The sequence below is a fragment of the Asterias amurensis genome, chromosome 6 (assembly GCF_032118995.1).
Source record: "Asterias amurensis chromosome 6, ASM3211899v1".
Lineage (NCBI taxonomy): Eukaryota > Metazoa > Echinodermata > Asteroidea > Forcipulatida > Asteriidae > Asterias > Asterias amurensis.
The window spans coordinates 17,078,864-17,096,371 of NC_092653.1; the positions used below are offsets into that span (position 1 = coordinate 17,078,864).

Below are 17,508 nucleotides of genomic sequence, written 5' to 3' on the forward strand. Positions count from 1 at the left end.
GAAGAATGCTTTAACTTGACAAGTAACCTTTGGTTTGTTTGTGTTTTTTTTCCTCAGAAGAGCTGACCATTGAGAGTGCAATTGACCAGATCGGTTTTGGCCGATTTCAAATCAAGATCTCAATCATGACTGGTCTATGTTGGGTAAGTCAGTCATAAGTTATCTTGTATTTTGTGTACAGTCATTACAATATACCTCTATCATGGTGCAGCTATCATGAACTTCTCCAGTTTATATCAATGTTCTTTCTTTTTTGTCTTTGGGGGGGGGGGGGGAATTAACACCTCACTGCATATTTATTTAAAGGCAGGTGGACACTATTGGTAATTACTTAAAATAATTATTAGCATAAAACCTTACTTGATAACAAGTGATGAGGAGAGGTTGATAGTAAAAAACATTATGAGAAACAGCTCCCTCTGAAGTGATGTAGTTTTTGAGAAAGAAGTAATTTTCTACGGTTTTGATTTCAAGACCTCAGAGTTAGAATCTGAGGTCTCGAAATCAAGCATCTGATCGAAAGTACACAACTTGTGTGGCAAGGGTGTTTTTCCTTTCATTATTATCTTGCAACTTAAACGATCGTTTAAGTTTTCACAAATTTGTTATTTTATGCATGTTGAGATACACCAAGTGAGAAGACTGGTCTTTGACAATTACCAATAGTGTCCAGTTTCTTTAAAATGATTAATATAAACTTTCAATGAGTAGGGAAATATTAGCTCATAAGAAAAAGGAGGTACGTGTATAATGTTCTCTTGATGCTTGTTCCAAGAACAGTTACTTGAATATGAAACTGTGTAGAAAGTTCTTCTCTTTTGATTCCAGTCATGTAACAAACTCTCTTGTCCAGTAAAAGTTTTGAGCTAAAAGCCCTGCAGTCTTGTAGGTTCCCCCCCCCCCCAAAAAAAAAACAGTTTGAGCCCCCCTGATCATGTCTCATTTGTCTCTTGCCGCATTTGTACGATTATACATGTATTTCCTGTTTTCCGTCAGATGGCGGATGCATTTGAGATTATGCTGCTCAGCATCTTAGCTCCCGAGCTGCTTTGTATTTGGCATCTTGAGAGATGGCAGGAAGCACTGATCACCACTATTGTCTTTGTTGGGTATCTCATCAGCTCCCCTCTCTGGGGAAAATTCTGCGACAAGTTTGGCCGAAAAACTGTAAGTAACGAAAACGGGTCTTGTAATCTGCTGACAATGATGATTAGAGCAGGCTATCAAAATGTTGAGATACAAAATACTGCAACAGTTAAGTTAATCACTAGAAGTCCCTCTGTTGTTTTTCATTGGCTGTTGTTGCTGAGCGCCATGATCTAGATTAAATGGCGCTATACAAATCTGGTTTATTATTAATCCACTGAGCTAAATATCAGTCCAAGGGTCCATTTCACGAAGATAGTCCTAACTAGTCGTAGAACTCTTTATAAGAGTTATTAAACACTTAAGGCTAGTCCAAAGTTAGGGTTATTAACTCTACCTAACTTGAGAAAAGATTAGTCTTAACTCTTTGTAAAATCCACCCCTTGCCTATTTTCCTTTCTACCCTCATGCAGGCCTGAATAAGTACAGTGTCAGGGGTCTGCACAGGCTGTATACTCCTCAGGGAGCTGAGATGATTTAAGGAATGAATTTAATGGCCCATAGTGACTAGAGGTGGCAGTGCTCTTTATGTGTGAAGAGCGCTATATTTTCAAATCGATTATTGTTATTCATTCATTCAGTCATTCATTTTAATTAAAAAAACAACTGGCAGCACAAAGCTGAACAATGTACAAATGTTGTTTAAAATGACACAGATACAAGACATAAAATAGCACCATGTAGTACGGGGTACGTTAATAAGGGAATAAAACGGTAGCGACAAGTTCTTCAATGGCCGTTTAAAGCCGGCAGGGTCGGCGGCGGTGTGATAAAGGCCCGAGCTGAAGGTGCGGGGCCTTTATCGCACGGCAAATGACTCTGCAAGGTTTTAAAAGGACGATTAGAAATGAGTAACTACCCTTTTATCCTCATTCATAAATGCCCTTTTGTTAAAAAAAGTTAAACAATACAATTGATTTTAGGGGTTGAACACAGAATTGACTAGAGTGGAATTCGAGCCAACGACCTCCGGATTAGCGTCCCGGCGCTCTACCAACTGAGCTATCTAGCCCTTTGTTGTCGGTGTCCCTACTTTGTCAATATCTTTGTTCGGGGGTGCCAGTCAGAAGCCATACAATCGTTAACTGACGTGTAGCCAGGGATCACACCTAAATTACGATACAACCTGGCCATTGCGGCAGTGAGGGGATCACCTTAAGGGGATGCGACTTTTTGTTGCAGATATCAATATAAACCACAAGGGAAACTGACTGGGTAAATTTTGAAATGATTTTTGGGGTTGAACTAGAGTGGGATTGGAACCAACGACCTCCGGATTAACGTGCCGGCGAGTAGAGAAACTGTATGGGGTATTTATTAATACGTTTTAACAAATAATACTATTAAAACTCATGAATTCATCCCAAATCTTAGATATCATGGTTTCTAGCAACTGCTTGTGAATAAGTCCTGCCACACATTGATCACTTGCCTTGTTTTTCTTCCAGGGTCTGATTTGTTGCTCCTCCGTCATTTTATACTTTGGTCTACTCAGTGCAGCAACACCCAACTATATGTGGCTGTTAATCATGCGGGGTATGGTCGGTTTTGGAATTGGTGGTGCTTCACAAACGTGAGTTGTACAGCTCTCCAGTTTCTTAAAGCCATTGGACACTTTCGGTAAACAGTACTGTCCTTATATAAAATAACAAACCTGTGAAAATTTAGGCTCAATCGGTCATCAGAGTCGGGAGAAAATAACGGGAAAACCCACCCTTGGTTTCCACACGTTTTGCCGTGTCATGACATGTGTTTTAAATAAATCTGTTACTCTCGCTGTTACTCTCGCGTTCGAAAATTGATGTTGTTTTAATGTTTTCTCAAAAAGTATAGGCATTTCAAAGAACAATATTTCAAGAGAAGTCTTTCACCATTACCTTCTGCAAACCCTGTAAATTATTTGTAAATCTGTGAACTTTTGTTTCTGTTTATGGACCGACAGTGTCCAATGGCTTAAACAGTTTTGCACTTAAAATGCAAACTGTTGGCATGTTTATGGTACAAATACTATAAACGAAAATTGGTGATATAGTAGACACATTGGAGAGAATTTCTGTAATTTTTCAGATCCTTTAGTTGTTTGTAGTATTTTTAATGGTTTTCATATTTTAATATACGTGTAGGTAACAGCTGGTCTGGCCTAATTTGTTTAACTATTTGTTTTGGGATTTAATTTGGGAATTTAGGCCTACAAGTTTTGGTTTTCTTGTAATGATTTTCATTTTTCTGTTAAGGGCTTTGAGGAGTGCCAATTCATATTGCGCTATATAAATACTGTTTTATTGTTTGATTGCAAATTTGTTTTTAATATCAGATACAACCATTGAAGAAGATAAAATGTTGTTGCTGGTACGAAGTTTGTATTTATTAGATGGTTTATTGCTGAAATTACAATGTAGCTAGCAAAATAAAGGCTGAACTACATGACATTTACAATCATTAAAACACATAAACAGTGGCATTATTAAAGTTCAGTAAATCCGAGAGAGAGAGAAAAAAAAGGAAAAACAATATCCACTCTTCAAAAGACAAATAGTCTATAAGAGTAGATAATGAACAATTTCAGATTTGATGTAACAAAATAGGTGAATACTTTAATACACCTCAGAAATATTGGTTAAATACAAGTGACTACATGAAATAATTATCATAAAGTGAGCGCAGCAAGGCAGAAGTTTTGTTTCTCATATATTGTTTTCAACGGTCACTATTGGTAGTTGGACACTATTGGTAATTGCCAAAGACCAGTCTTCTCACTTGGTGAATCTCAACATATGCATAAAATAACAAACCTGAGAAAATTTGAACTCAAAGTTGCGAGATAATAGTAAAAAAAATAACACCATTGTCACATGAAGTTTTGTGCGTTCCAATGCTTGATTTCCAGACCTCAAAATCTAATTTTGAGGTCTCAAAATCAACTGTCAAATCTGTGGAAAATTACTTCTTTTTCGAAAACTATGTTACCAGTACTTCAGAGAGAGCCGCTTCTCACAATGTTTTATATTATCAACAGCTCCCCATGGACCCCATTACTCGCTACCAAGTAAAGTTTTGTGATAATAATAATGGTGAGTAATTACCAGTAGTGTCCACTAACGTTAAGAAGTATCATTTTTTTGCTGGTACAATGTAAAATGTCAGCACAACAAGGCATTAACTTTGTCTTATCATATAATTTTGTTTATGTTAAAACAAAATACATTGCAAATGTTCATTAAATGTGTTTGAAAATTCTCTCATAAACAATTTTTATTCTATTTGATATTTTTTTTTTTTTTGCAGAGTTACACTGTATTCAGAATTTCTTCCTGCCAAAACAAGAGGTTTCTGTATTGTCTTTCTAGAGGTACATGTGTACATATTTTTTATTACTATACCTCATACATATTCATTACCGAGAGTCAACAGCCCGGGCGCTATGCTATTTGTAATGCCATTATAACCATTGTGCGACCGGTCAGTCAAGGCGCTATTGTACTTGTCATGCGGTTTACAATCGTGGTTCTGTTTTGTACACACGCACGAACATCGCTCTATAGCGACATCCAACTCATGACCAATAAATTTGGTGCATTTTATTTCACAGTTGTCATTTTGGCTTGCTTTAAACAACTGAATATGTATGAAGTATAAAAAACATGGTTTATTTCAGGTGACTAGACGATAATGAGCTCCCCTCGGTGTTGGAAGTTGACAAACTGCCAATACCTGACGATGACTAGAGCAAGCTTGTCGAATTGTTGAGACCAATTTAATTTAAGACTTCACTTCGTGGCAGTGTAGTTAATAATGATCCTATAAGCTAAAGTAGTAGTCCCAGCCAATTTTCTATACCTTCCACCAAGGAAGTAGTTACATGTATAAAGCAGAACAGTTCTTTTCAGAACTGAGAAGGCTCCCGAACAATCCAATAAATCTACTCCGCGGTAGTAGAATATTGGAAAGACAGTTCTCTAGGAACAAACTCTACCTGGCAAGTAGATACACTCATGGTGTTACCGCAAACCAAATAATATATTTTAATACTATGTTGTTGTCTTCCCTGTGATTTGTTCAGATTTTCTGGGTGCTAGGTGTTGTTTTTGAAGTATTACTTGGGATGATTGTCATGCCGACCCTAGGCTGGAGGTATCTGTTGTTGTTCTCTGCAATTCCATTGCTGTTATTCGTTCTATGTTCAAATGTAAGTCTAAATGCACTCATTTTAGTTTTGACCATTATTATTATTATTATTATTATTATTATTATTATTATTATTATTATTATTATTATTATTATCATTATCATTATCGTTATCGTTACCGTTACCGTTACCGTTACCGTTACCGTTACCGTTACCGTTACCCTTACCCTTACCCTTACCCTTACCCTTACCCTTACCCTTACCCTTACCCTTACCCTTACCCTTACCCTTACCCTTACCCTTACCCTTACCCTTACCCTTACCCTTACCCTTACCCTTACCCTTACCCTTACCCTTACCCTTACCCTTACCGTTACTGTTAACATTACCATTACCGTTACCGTTACTGTTACTGTTACTGTTACCATTACCATTACTATTCATGGTTTATTAAAAACATTCATTTAGTTACATTGAATTCAATTACATTGAATTTAACAAATATACACTTAAAACAATAAAATTAAAGACAGAGCAAAATTGGGTTTGACATTGAAAAAAGGGGGTTGCATAAAAAGCAGACAGTAGATGAGAAGAAAAAAATATTACTGCAAAAAAACATTACAAATGTACACAAAATGTTTAGTAAGTAGTTTGATCGTGTGGTCTTGAAATATTATCCCAAAGCACACCCACAACGACTGTTGTGGTGCCTTCTGCTTTAGCTGTTTAATTGTGCCCTTAGCAAAGTTCCAATACAAATTTAGATTAGCCCGGGAGAGGTGTTCAAGGCCTAATGTGTGTTAGAACTGTATACTCAGTACTTTCCCGAGTTCTGTTAAAGGCATATTACTCGGGTGGGTTTCGAATCCATGACCTTTGCAATTATAGAGCAATGTCTTAACGACTAGACCACCGAGACTCTGGTAGCTAGAGTTGGTGCAAATACTATGTCTGAAGTATAGATTGTTACCCCAACTAAAAGACAGTTGTCACTGAAATAAATAGTTTTTGTTGCCTCATTGACGACATCATTAGAAATTCATTTGATTCATTCATCAATTATTTATTACATCATATTAAATTCACAAATCGCGGCCTCAGCGAAATTGCAAGTGTGGTAAATTTACAATGGAGCAGGAACAAAAATTACTTGTTGTATGTACAATAATGTATTGTTGGATGTTAGTCGAAATGTTGGCCGAATAAATTATAATAATGAGTGTAATAATAATCGTAATAGTAGCCACCCCAGCTGGAGTGCAGTTTAGCGTCATGAGAGTCAATATTGAAAGTAAACTTTGACCGAGGGGCTTGTTCACAATTAATTGGATTGTTGCAGCTGTTTGATCATGAAATGGCCTATGGTATAATTGAAAATTGTCTCGTTAATGACCTTAAGCCTTGACCTTAGCTAAGTCATACCTTGACCTTTGACATGTGTTTGAAAAAGACTCTTCTAATGTCAAAACGTAAGGCCATTATTAAAATATTGTTTCCATTATTATATATATTTTTGTCATTCATTCGATGCTGTCATACAATACAATAATACACATTTACAGTATTGGTAATTAATCAAAATAATTATTAGCATAAAACCTTTCTTGGTGACAAGTAATGGGGAGAGGGGAGAAACAGCTCCTTCTGAAGTCCCATATTTTCGAGAAAGTAATTTGCCACGAATTTGATTTCGAGACCTCAGATTTAGAACTTGAGGTCTCGAAATCAACCATCTAAACACACACAACTATGTGTGACAAGGGTGTTTTTTTCTTGCATTATTTTCTCGCAACATGATGATCGATTGAGCTCAAATTTTCACAGGTTAGTTACTTTATGCATATGTTGAGATACACCAACTGTGAAGGCTAGTTTTTGACAATTACCAATAGTGTCCACTGCCTTGTCAAAATTAAAACCTTATTTAGCACCTTACAAAAGCAATATAGTATGAGGTATGATTTATTAGGTTCAATGGTTCAATAGTAAGCAGCAATTTAACAACAACAATAAGTTGTAAGGTTAAGCAACATAAACAACGACAAGGGACTTTCTAATACTAAAGTCATGAACTATTTAGTTATAATGAATATGCATTGACTAGTAATTGTAGTTTTTTTTTAAATGTTTCTCCTGAAGATGAGCAGAGTATACTGTTCGAAACATCGAGACCAAACCGGCTCTTTTCAGAGACACCACTCCTTCAAAAGAGTTTTTACTCATAGTTGTACCCGCAAGTTTACTATTAATATTTATATTTATAGTTGCTCTTATTCTCCACACCAGATTTAACAGAACCCTCCAAATTATTCCAGTATGTAACACCATGCTGAACAAGTCTGTTTTTATACATTTTGATTTGCCCTGCATCTAATACACCGATCCATTAAGCCCCGCCCCATTACTTATTGACCAATCACAACCCATTGCACAACCAAAAGTCGGACAAATTAAGGGCCACCATGCGTGCGCATATGCTTGGCGCGCGCGGCAGAGTTGTGCAGAATGGCATCGGAGAGGCCCACGTGTTCTTGCTCAGACGTGCGCCGTGGGCGGAGCCTAATGGATCGGTGTATTGCTATAATGACTGACCTGACAAACTCACAAAATGTGATTCTTGTATTATTCTACAGGTCTTCCCTGAGAGTGCCTACTATTATGTCGCATGTGGAGAAAGAGAAAAGGCCATGAGCATCTTGAAGCAAGTAGCTGATGGTAACGGTAAACCAATGCCTAAAGGAAGGCTAAAGATTGATGAAACCTCGGTAAGTTTAAAGACTAAGGGAAACTTTAGAGCAAACTAAATGTAGCCGAAACGTTGAAACCATTTCCGAACAGACTCCGCGGCAGTACAGTTATTATGATCCTATAAGCTAAAGTACACTGTAGTAGTCCAGCCTAATTTCTATACCATCTGCCCTGGTATATGTAATAGTTATAAAGCAGAACAGTTCTTTTCAGACCTGAGAAGTCTCCCGAACCTCTGATTATCTACTAAGCGGCAGGAGAATAAAGCAAGAACAACTCTTCCTGGCAAGTAGATACACACATGGTGTTACCGCAAACCAAATATATATTGATACCCCACCATGCAATGCCTCAAACTCTTTAAAGGAAACTTGATAATTAAATAATTGTTTTATTATCGTTGGACCCTGATTATGTTAAAGGGAAGGTACACGTTTGGTAATAACTAAAAAAAAAAAAAACTTGGTAACGATCATTTGAGAGCTGTTGATAGTATTAAAAAATTGTGGGAAACGACTCCCGCTCAGTAATGTAGTTTTTGAGAAAGAGGCAATTTCTCACTAAAATAATATAAAACTTCTACCTAGAAGTCTTTTATTCCTATCTGAAAGCACACAAATTCGTCCAACAAGGGTGTTTTTTCTCTCATCATTTTTCTCGCAACTTCGATGAACCAAAATAGCTAAAATTTTCACATTTTGTTCTTATGTTGGGATACACCAAGTGAGAAGACTGGTCTTTGACAATTACCAAACGTGTACCTTCCCATTGAGCATATTATTTTGAACAATGTATGACTCTGGTTTTTGATTATGTTTCATTGTAGAGTAAACGTGGGCGCTTCAGTGACTTGTTTGTCACCAGAGAAACGGGAATTACAACACTTTTGCTCACGTTTATCTGGTGAGTATTTTTTGTAATAATCTTTTATTGTTGTGACTGTGCAGCTAAGAGCACTAGACTCAAGCTCAAGTGGTTCTGTTCAGCAGATTGTGGGTTCTAGTACCGGTTGTGGCTCTTGTATCCTTAAAGGAACACGTTGCCTCGGATCGGACGAGTTGGTCTATAAAAAGCGTGTGAAACCGTTTGTTATAAAATGCATACGGTAAGAAAGGGGTTTTAAAAGTAGAATATAATGATCCACACAAGTATTACTCAAAATTGCACGGTTTTCATTTTACGTCGCGAACCAACACGGTCGGCCATTTATGGGAGTCAAATTTTTGACTCCCATAAATGGCCGCCCGTGTTATTTAATGAGGTGAAACGAAAACCACGCAATTTCGAGGCATATTTGTGTAGATCATTGTATTCTACTTTTACAACATCTTTCTAACCATATCGATTTTATAACCAACGGTTACAGAACGCTTTTCAAAGACCAACTGGACCAATCCAAGGCAACGTGTTCCTTTAAGCAAGTCGCATTTTTGTGGAAGTGTCATGGCCGAGTGGTTAAGGGCACCGAATTCAACTTCTGGTGTTTCTGATCAGCAGAGTGTGTGTTCGAATCCCCAGCCGTGAAACTTGTTTCCTTATGCAAGACACTTAACCATTGCTTCTTCTTTCGGACGGGATGTAAAGCCATTTGTCACATGTGTTGTGTAAACGCATGTAAAAGAACCCAGTACACTTATCGAAAAGAGAAGGGGTTCACCCCGATGTTCCTGGCTGGATTGGCAGCATATTGCGCCACAGCACCTTGTAAACCATAACATGGTGCTAAGGATTAGGTCTCATATCTCAAACTTTGTCCCACTCCTTGCAGAAATAATACCTGTCGCTTTGTATGCTTTGGCAAAAGGCGCATTATAAATACGGTTATTATTTTTGCTGTATTGTTTGTGTGGGACGCAATGCCAGCTGTCGCCTGTGTTGTGTAATGCACGTCTGTCAATGGAATAGTGCGACATGCGTATCGTTCTACATCTACATCTACGGGGGTTCTCATCAAAGCCTGTTCAGCATCTAGATGAGGGAACGGTGTGTGGTGCTTCCAGTAGTGGACACTTACAATGTGCTTTTGCGTATTATTTATATAATACAGATGCAATTTTGCTTGGTGCAAGTAAAAACTGCGTTTGCCTATTGGCAATGATGGCTACGTTGAACTTCTACACAGTGGGCAGCTCATACCAATGGTTTTTTGAGGAAGCCAAGTCACTTAGTGTCCTGGGCCAGAAGCTGCTGGTAACTGTTCAAGAATTGAGTTGCATGAAACGAGGCTGTTGGCTGTTGCACGTTGCTCTGTTCTTGGCTCGATGTAGTCTGGTATGGGGATGGAGATGAGATTATTGGTTATTTTGTAGAGCATGGTCAGGCGAGCATGTTTACGTCCTTTTTCTTATGTTGAAAGACCAAGATCTTGTCTCATGGCTGTGACACTCGATCTCTTTTGTAGTTTCCACAGATGAATTGTACGGCTCTTCTTTGGATTTTCTCTAGTGTGTCTATCTGGTTTTGTTTCTGTGGGTCAATTGCAGACGCATACTCTAATTGAGGTCGGACCAGTGAGATGTATTAGCTTGCTTTTTTATGTCGGATGTGCATTTTTGCCAAGATTTCTTCTCAGGAAGCCTAGGGTCTTTCCTGCCTTTGATGCCACAGATGTTCATGGGTTTTTCAGCTGATCTCCTTGAGGAGCTCCACTCCTAGATATGATTGGCTTCAAGGTGTAGGTGTGGATAGTTGGAGTCTTTTTCCTGTGGATCCGCATTGTGTAGCATTTTTGGCATTTAATCTCATCTGCCACAGGTCAGACCACTCCTTCATCCCAGGCTGTCCAGATCTGCTTGGAGCTTGGTAGTGTCGGAATTGGTTTTTGATGGTACGGAATAACAGACAGTCATCTGAGTAAAGCTTGATTGTGGAATTTATGTGGTCTCCCAAGTTGTTTTCAAAGAGCAGAAACATGAGTGGACCCAGTACAGTGCCTTGGGGTACGCCAGAATCTACGTGAACTGGTGGAGACGCTTCTCCATCTACGATGACTGTCTGGGTTCTAGATGTTAGCCACCTTCTTATCCAGGCATTGGTCTTATTTCTGATACCATAGGAGCCAATTTTTATTTGGAGACATTGATGGGCCACTGTGTCAAACGCCTTGGAGAAGTCCAATATCAAGATGTCAGTCTTGGTGTTCCTGACAAGTGATCTGGCTTTCACTTCCATGGTGATGACAAGCTGAGATTCTGTAGAGTGTTTTAGCCAGAAGCCATGCTGGTACCTGGTCAGAATGTGGTATGATTGAAGGTGTTCCATGATGGAGTGATATCCATGTATGATATGTTCAATGATCTTGGTACATGTAATAACACAGGTAGGTGACTGGACAGTAGTTTGCTGGTACATGTATATGCTTCTATTCCCTTTCTTGAAGATGGCTACGATGTTAGCAGAAAGCCAATCTTCTGGTAAGGATCCCCTTTTGTATGATTAGGTGAAGATGATTTGTAGAGTTGGTGCTACATGTATCTCTACGGCTGTCTCCTGTAGGATAGAATACGAATTGGAATGAGATCTGGACCAGACGCTTTTCGGGGATTCAGTTTGCCTGTAAGTTTGAGTATTCCTCCCGTGGTGAAATTGATCGAAGGCATGGAAGGATAGGGACTTGGTCCCTTATCAGGAAGTCTTGATGTATCTTCCTTCGCAAACACTGACTGGTACTGCCTGCTCAAAGCTTCATTGAGTGTAATGATAATATAATATCAAAGTCTCATGTAGCGCACATACATTGTATCTACCAAACAAGGTACTCAAGGCGCTGAGTATACATGTATACAAACTTTAAGAAAGATTGGTTATTGCAGTGATCAATTCTGAGACCCAATAATTTAGACACAAGTGTCACGGCTGGGGATTCAAACCCACACTCTGCTGATCAGAAACAGCAGAGTTTGAATTCTGTGTTCTTTTAAAACCACTCGGCCATGACACTTTCACTATGTGCATGGACATTACATAGGGCATGTGGTATTACCACAGATGTTTTACCATCAACAAGAAAGTCTTGCTCTATCTATGACCGCAACATACATAAATACACTAAACACTTAGTTTAATTACTGCATCAAATAGTTGAATTTTGAAAATGAGTTTTTAACTTTGAACTCTGCATGCAGTGTACTTGAAAGCTGATTCTCAAGAGCTATATTTTTTTTTATACCCTCAGGTTCATAAATGCCTTTGCCTATTACGGTATTGTTCTTCTTTCAAGTGAGCTCTTCTCCAGAAATGATGACTGTTACGGTGAGTTAAGGCATTAATTGTCAAAGACTAGTCTTCACAGTTGGTGAGTCTCAACATATGCATAAAACAAATAAACCTGTGAAAATTTGAGCTCAATCGGTCAGCAAAGTTGCCAGATATTAATGAAAGAAAAAAGCACCCTGTCGAACCATGGTCACACGAAGTTGTGTGCTTTCAGATGCTTGATTTCGAGACCTCTAATTCTAATGTGAGGTCTCGAAATCAAATTTGTGGAAAATTACTTCTTTCTCGAAAACTACGTCACTTCAGAGGGAGCTGTTTCTCACAATGTTTTATACTATCAACCTCTCCCCATTACTCGTAATCAAGAAAGGTTTTATGCTAATAATTATTTTGAGTAAATACCAATAGTGTCCACTGCCTTTAAGCAGCATGGGTGGTCAGTAGGTATGAATCACTGGCCTTTACTTATGTGGCCCTGGTTCGATTTCCAGCTAAGGCCATAAGTGAGTATAGAGTCATGGGTTGGTTCTCCCAAATGTCGATGGCCCAAGTGTTGGATTCCCGGTTGGGGCCAGAAATTACCAATGTTATGGTGTGAGCTACAGCATTACAGATGGCAGCATAGGATATAAATAGCATGTGTGATCAGTGGGTATAAAGCACTCGCCTTTCACTATCGTTGTCCTGGTTCGATTCCCGGTAGGGTTCAGAAATTACCAATGTTATGGTGAGTTACAGCATTACAGATGACAGCATTAGATTTAACTAGCATGGGTGGTTAGTGGTTTTGAAGCACTCGCCTTTTATACTAATTTGGCCCTTGTTCGATTCCCGGCTAGAGCCAGAAATGACAAAATGTTATGGTGAGCTACAGCATTACAGATGACAGCATTAGATTTAAGCTGCATGTGTGATCAGTGGGTATGAAGCACCACCTCTCACTATCATGGCCCTGGTTCAATTCCCGGCTAAGGCTTTACAGTATGTTAGTAGAGTTCTGGGTTGGTTCTCTCCAATGCTTCAAGTGTTTTTTTCTTTGGGCCTTTTCATACACGTACATGTATAGGGCCCAATTTCATGGCTTTGTTTACCGCCGATTTCTGCGCTTACGATCACGATTCCTCGCTTACGTGCAAGCGCCGAATTTCTGCGCTAGCCTTGTGAGCGTAGAATGCCTAGTAACGCGGAGTACGCGGAGTGCTTACGGTAAGCAGAACCTTGAAATTGGGCACAGTATTCTCGCTAGGTTTATTCCCCGAAATGCATAAAATAACAAATCGGTAAAAATTTGGACTCAATTGATATTGAATACTGGTCTTTGAAAACTACCAAAGGTTTCCAGTGCCTTTAACCTTCACTACTGTTTTAATTTTGTTATTTTCTAAATTTAATTCTAGGGGGAGATGGGAGTGATGAAAACACATTGTCCGCCTGCTTTGATGAATGTACTACTCTTGACCCGAGTGACTATGGGTCCCTCTTGATAACTACCTTCGCTGAGTTCCCAGGTAAAGCTTAAAGAAACACGTTGCCTTGGATCGGTCGAGCTGGTCTTTGAAAAGCGTTTGTAACCGTTTTTTATCAAATGCATATGGGTAGAAAGATGTTGTAAAAGTAGAATACAATGATCCACACAAACATGCCTCGAAATTGCACGGTTTTCCTTTTACCTCGACGACTAACACGGTCGGCCATTTATGGGAGTCAAGTTTTTGACTCCAATAAATGGCCGACCGTGTTAGTTGGCACAGTAAAAGGAAAACCACGCAATTTCGAGGCAAACTTTTAAAACATCTTTCCAACCATATGCACTTTATAAAAAAAGGTTACAAATGCTTTTTATAAACCAACTCGTCCGATCCAAGGCAACGGGTTCCTTTAATAGTTCCTTCTAATCGTAACTGAAAGAGGCACTGGACACTATTGGTAATTGTCAAAGACCAATAGTTTCACTTGGTGTTTCCCAAGATTTGCATGAAATAACAAACCTGTGAAAATTTGAACTCAATTGGTCATCAAATCTGCGAGAAAATAATTAAATTAAAAAAAACCTTGCTGCACGCCTTTGGTGCTTTTAGATGCATAGTAAAAGGCTTCCTCAGCTGAAGTCTTTAATTATTTGAGTGAGAAATTTTTCTCAAAAACTATGTTATTTCAGAGGGAGCAATGTCTTAAACCGTCAGCAGCTCTCCATTGCTCGTTGCCAAGTAAGTTTTTATGCTAACAATTATTTTGAGTAATTACCAATAGTGTCCAGTGCCCTTAAGGGAAAGATACCTTTGGTAATTACTCCAAAAAATAATGACCATAACAACGTACTTGATAAAGAACACAGGAGAGCAGTTGATACTATACAATATTTTTTAGAAACAACACCCTTTGAAGTAGTGAAGTTTTAGAGAAAGAGGTAATTTTTCTGAAAAAGTTTGAATGTGAGGAAGGCTTATGTGCTTAAAGCCTTTCAGAGGCATCTGAAAGCATATAATTGTATGTAACAAGGGGGTCTAAACTCAGTCTAAACTCTTTTTAGGAGCTTCCTGGTGGCACCACAATGCAAACATTAATAAAAACAAATCAATTGTTTTGTTTTTCAGGAATCTTGGTGACTCTTCTTATGATTGAATACCTCGGCCGTAAAAAGTCAATGGCCATCCAGTTCTTCTTGTGCTCCATATTTATATTCCTCCTGAACATGTGCACAACTAGGTAAGAGATAACTTTTGTATATTTGGTTTGCGGTAACGCCATCCGTATATATCTACTTGCTGGGTATAGAGACCAGCAGCCGATTTCACGAAATTTTACGCAACTGCGTAAATCCACTTGCGCAAGTTGCACCACATAAACGTTACGCAAGTGGACTTTCGTAGTTGCGTAAAGTTTCGTGAAATTGGCTGTTTGTCTTGCTATTATAAATAACTTGCTGTTTCAACAACTAATTTTAGACAGGCTTGATGAGCCTTTATGTTTTGCTATAGTGTCTAAAGCCTGGTTCATACTTCTTGCGAATGCGAATGTATTACAAATTTTGGCACCACAAATTCCCAATGAAAAGTTCGCAACAGTTGACCTGCTCTGTTCAACTCCTTACCTGTTGTGTTCAAAATTCACTTCGCTTCCGCATTTGCACGCAGGAAATATGAACCGGGTTATAGGGAAGGTAAATGCAAAGCCAGTTTAATGTTGCCCAATAAAACTGTCTGTTAAATGAGAAATTTAACTTTTGTAATTTGGTTATAAGCAAAAAAAGCACCTCATTCCACGGCTACCGCGCTTTGCGCACATTTCCAAGAACAATGGATTTACCTTGTAAGTTTGCTGCCCCCTGGCGCCCCAAAATCCCCCATTGGTGCCGATGGCTAATGAATGCTTAGCCTATACACCTACAATCCCGACTAAAATGCTTGGGCCATGCATTCGCAACAGTGCTATAAATATTCTCTCCCTTGCCCCCTGCTCATTTATGATTGGAGCGCAGACCGCCCAATGAGAGCCAACCTTGAAAGGGGGCATGGGGTCATTGTGCGAAGGTCAAACGAGTCTTGTTGGGATTGTACATGTAGATACCCAAGCCAACCTTTTTTTGGTTATGTCTTTGTAGATTTGGATTAACAGTGCTGCTGTTTGCAGCGAGGGCTTTTATCTCTGGAGGCTTCCAAGCACTGTATGTTTACACACCAGAGGTAGGTCATAGGTCATCAGTTACAGGTTTTGGGTTAGAGCATAGGGTTATATATATATATAAGAACTTTGGCCTATTATACGCGAACCAGCATGCAGGCAGGTGGCCATTTTCTAAGTTGACAAAACAGGCGTCAAACAGCGTGTGTTTGTGTGGCCAATTTGTCAACAAACACAAATTCCAATGTTTACTTCATATTCAACGCGCGTACAGAATGGCGCGCGTGTCTTCTTGCGGTCCCGTCGAGTTTGTGCAAGAAGCATCACCAATGCACCCTCTAGTTCTTGGGTTAGAATCATAGACTTTATAAGAACTACAGGGCACACTGGCTTAGTTACGCAGCCCGGCGTGTGGCCATTTTGTAAGTTGATTAAAAACAACAACATCGTATAGCGTATACTTAATATCATACACACACAGTGTACTTCATATTCAACATACAACTTTAATCTTACAAAAGGGCGTGCGTTAATTTGCATACAATAAATACAATAAGCATATTTGTGTTAATAATTATTTGTGTTAATAAATATTTGTAATAATTGTGTGAAACACATAGAAATGAATTGTCATTGAAATATTAGTTTCCATTGTAAATACTGTGAGCTATTGATAAAACCAGCACTAATCATATTGGTCTTGTTTTTTTTCTCGTTTTGACTTTGTGTTATTTTCAGGTGTACCCTACACATGTACGAGCCATTGGGCTTGGTTCATGCAGCTCAGCTGCTCGTATAGGAGCCATCATTACGCCATTTGTTGCACAGGTAAGCCTTGGGCTTACGAAACATCAGAGAGAAATGCATGAGTAATCAAGGAGGCCATGTCTGTATTGATAATAATACATTTGCACTTTGAACTTCATTTCACCGTTTTTTATAATGACCCACTCACATGACTCAAGTATAACTCAAAAGTGCGTGGTTTTCCTTTTACCTCGTCAACCAACACGTCGGCCATTTATGGGAGTCAGATTGTTGACTATTTATTTTGGGTTTACTCTTACATCGTTATTGTTTTTAATTTGTTAAAATCTCCATTTTTACTGTCCTGTTCTCGTAGGTAATGTTAGCCACGTCTCCTTCGTTGGCATTCTGCATCTATGGTGTTTCAGCCGTTCTGTGTGCCATTGCGTGTATAGCTCTTCCTATTGAAACCAGAGGGCGAGAACTCCTGGTAAGTAGAAACTTCTTGATCCGTTTATGAATGAAGTATTTTGGTTTTGTCTTATGTTGTAGTGACCACTCTTTGTATTAAAGACACTTGACATATTTGGTAAATGTTACAGACCAGTCTTCTCACTTAGTGTATCTCAATATATGCACGATATAACAAACCAGTGAAAATTTGAACTCATTTTGGTCGTCAAAGTTAAAGTTGCAAGATAATAATGAAAAAAAACCCAATGTTACACGAAGTTGTGCGCTTTGATTTTGAGACCTCATGCGTGAGGTCTCAAAATATATTCAAATACTTAGATCAGAAATGACTTCTTTCCCAAAAACTATGATACTTCAGAGGGAGTCGTTTCTTTCAATGTTTTATACTATCAACAGCTCTCCATTGCTCAATACCAAGTAAGGTTTTG

At 38.7% G+C, this 17,508-nt stretch overlaps 1 protein-coding gene across 4 annotated transcripts in view; it reads left to right on the plus strand.

The window, feature by feature from the left end:
* The window catches only part of LOC139938158 (synaptic vesicle 2-related protein-like), an 81,613-nt gene that overhangs the window by 59,175 nt on the left and 4,930 nt on the right, over window positions 1–17,508 (plus strand). For 3 of the 4 annotated variants that reach the window (XM_071933541.1, XM_071933543.1, XM_071933544.1), the window contains 13 exons: window positions 58–143; window positions 997–1,167; window positions 2,595–2,719; window positions 4,432–4,495; window positions 5,207–5,332; window positions 7,909–8,040; window positions 8,850–8,926; window positions 12,198–12,274; window positions 13,636–13,746; window positions 14,833–14,944; window positions 15,840–15,921; window positions 16,598–16,687; window positions 16,983–17,096. In XM_071933541.1, coding sequence (XP_071789642.1) covers window positions 58–143; window positions 997–1,167; window positions 2,595–2,719; window positions 4,432–4,495; window positions 5,207–5,332; window positions 7,909–8,040; window positions 8,850–8,926; window positions 12,198–12,274; window positions 13,636–13,746; window positions 14,833–14,944; window positions 15,840–15,921; window positions 16,598–16,687; window positions 16,983–17,096 — 1,367 coding nt within the window. The remainder of the gene's footprint in view (window positions 1–57; window positions 144–996; window positions 1,168–2,594; window positions 2,720–4,431; window positions 4,496–5,206; window positions 5,333–7,908; window positions 8,041–8,849; window positions 8,927–12,197; window positions 12,275–13,635; window positions 13,747–14,832; window positions 14,945–15,839; window positions 15,922–16,597; window positions 16,688–16,982; window positions 17,097–17,508) is intronic. The other variant, XM_071933542.1, reaches the window with a different exon arrangement.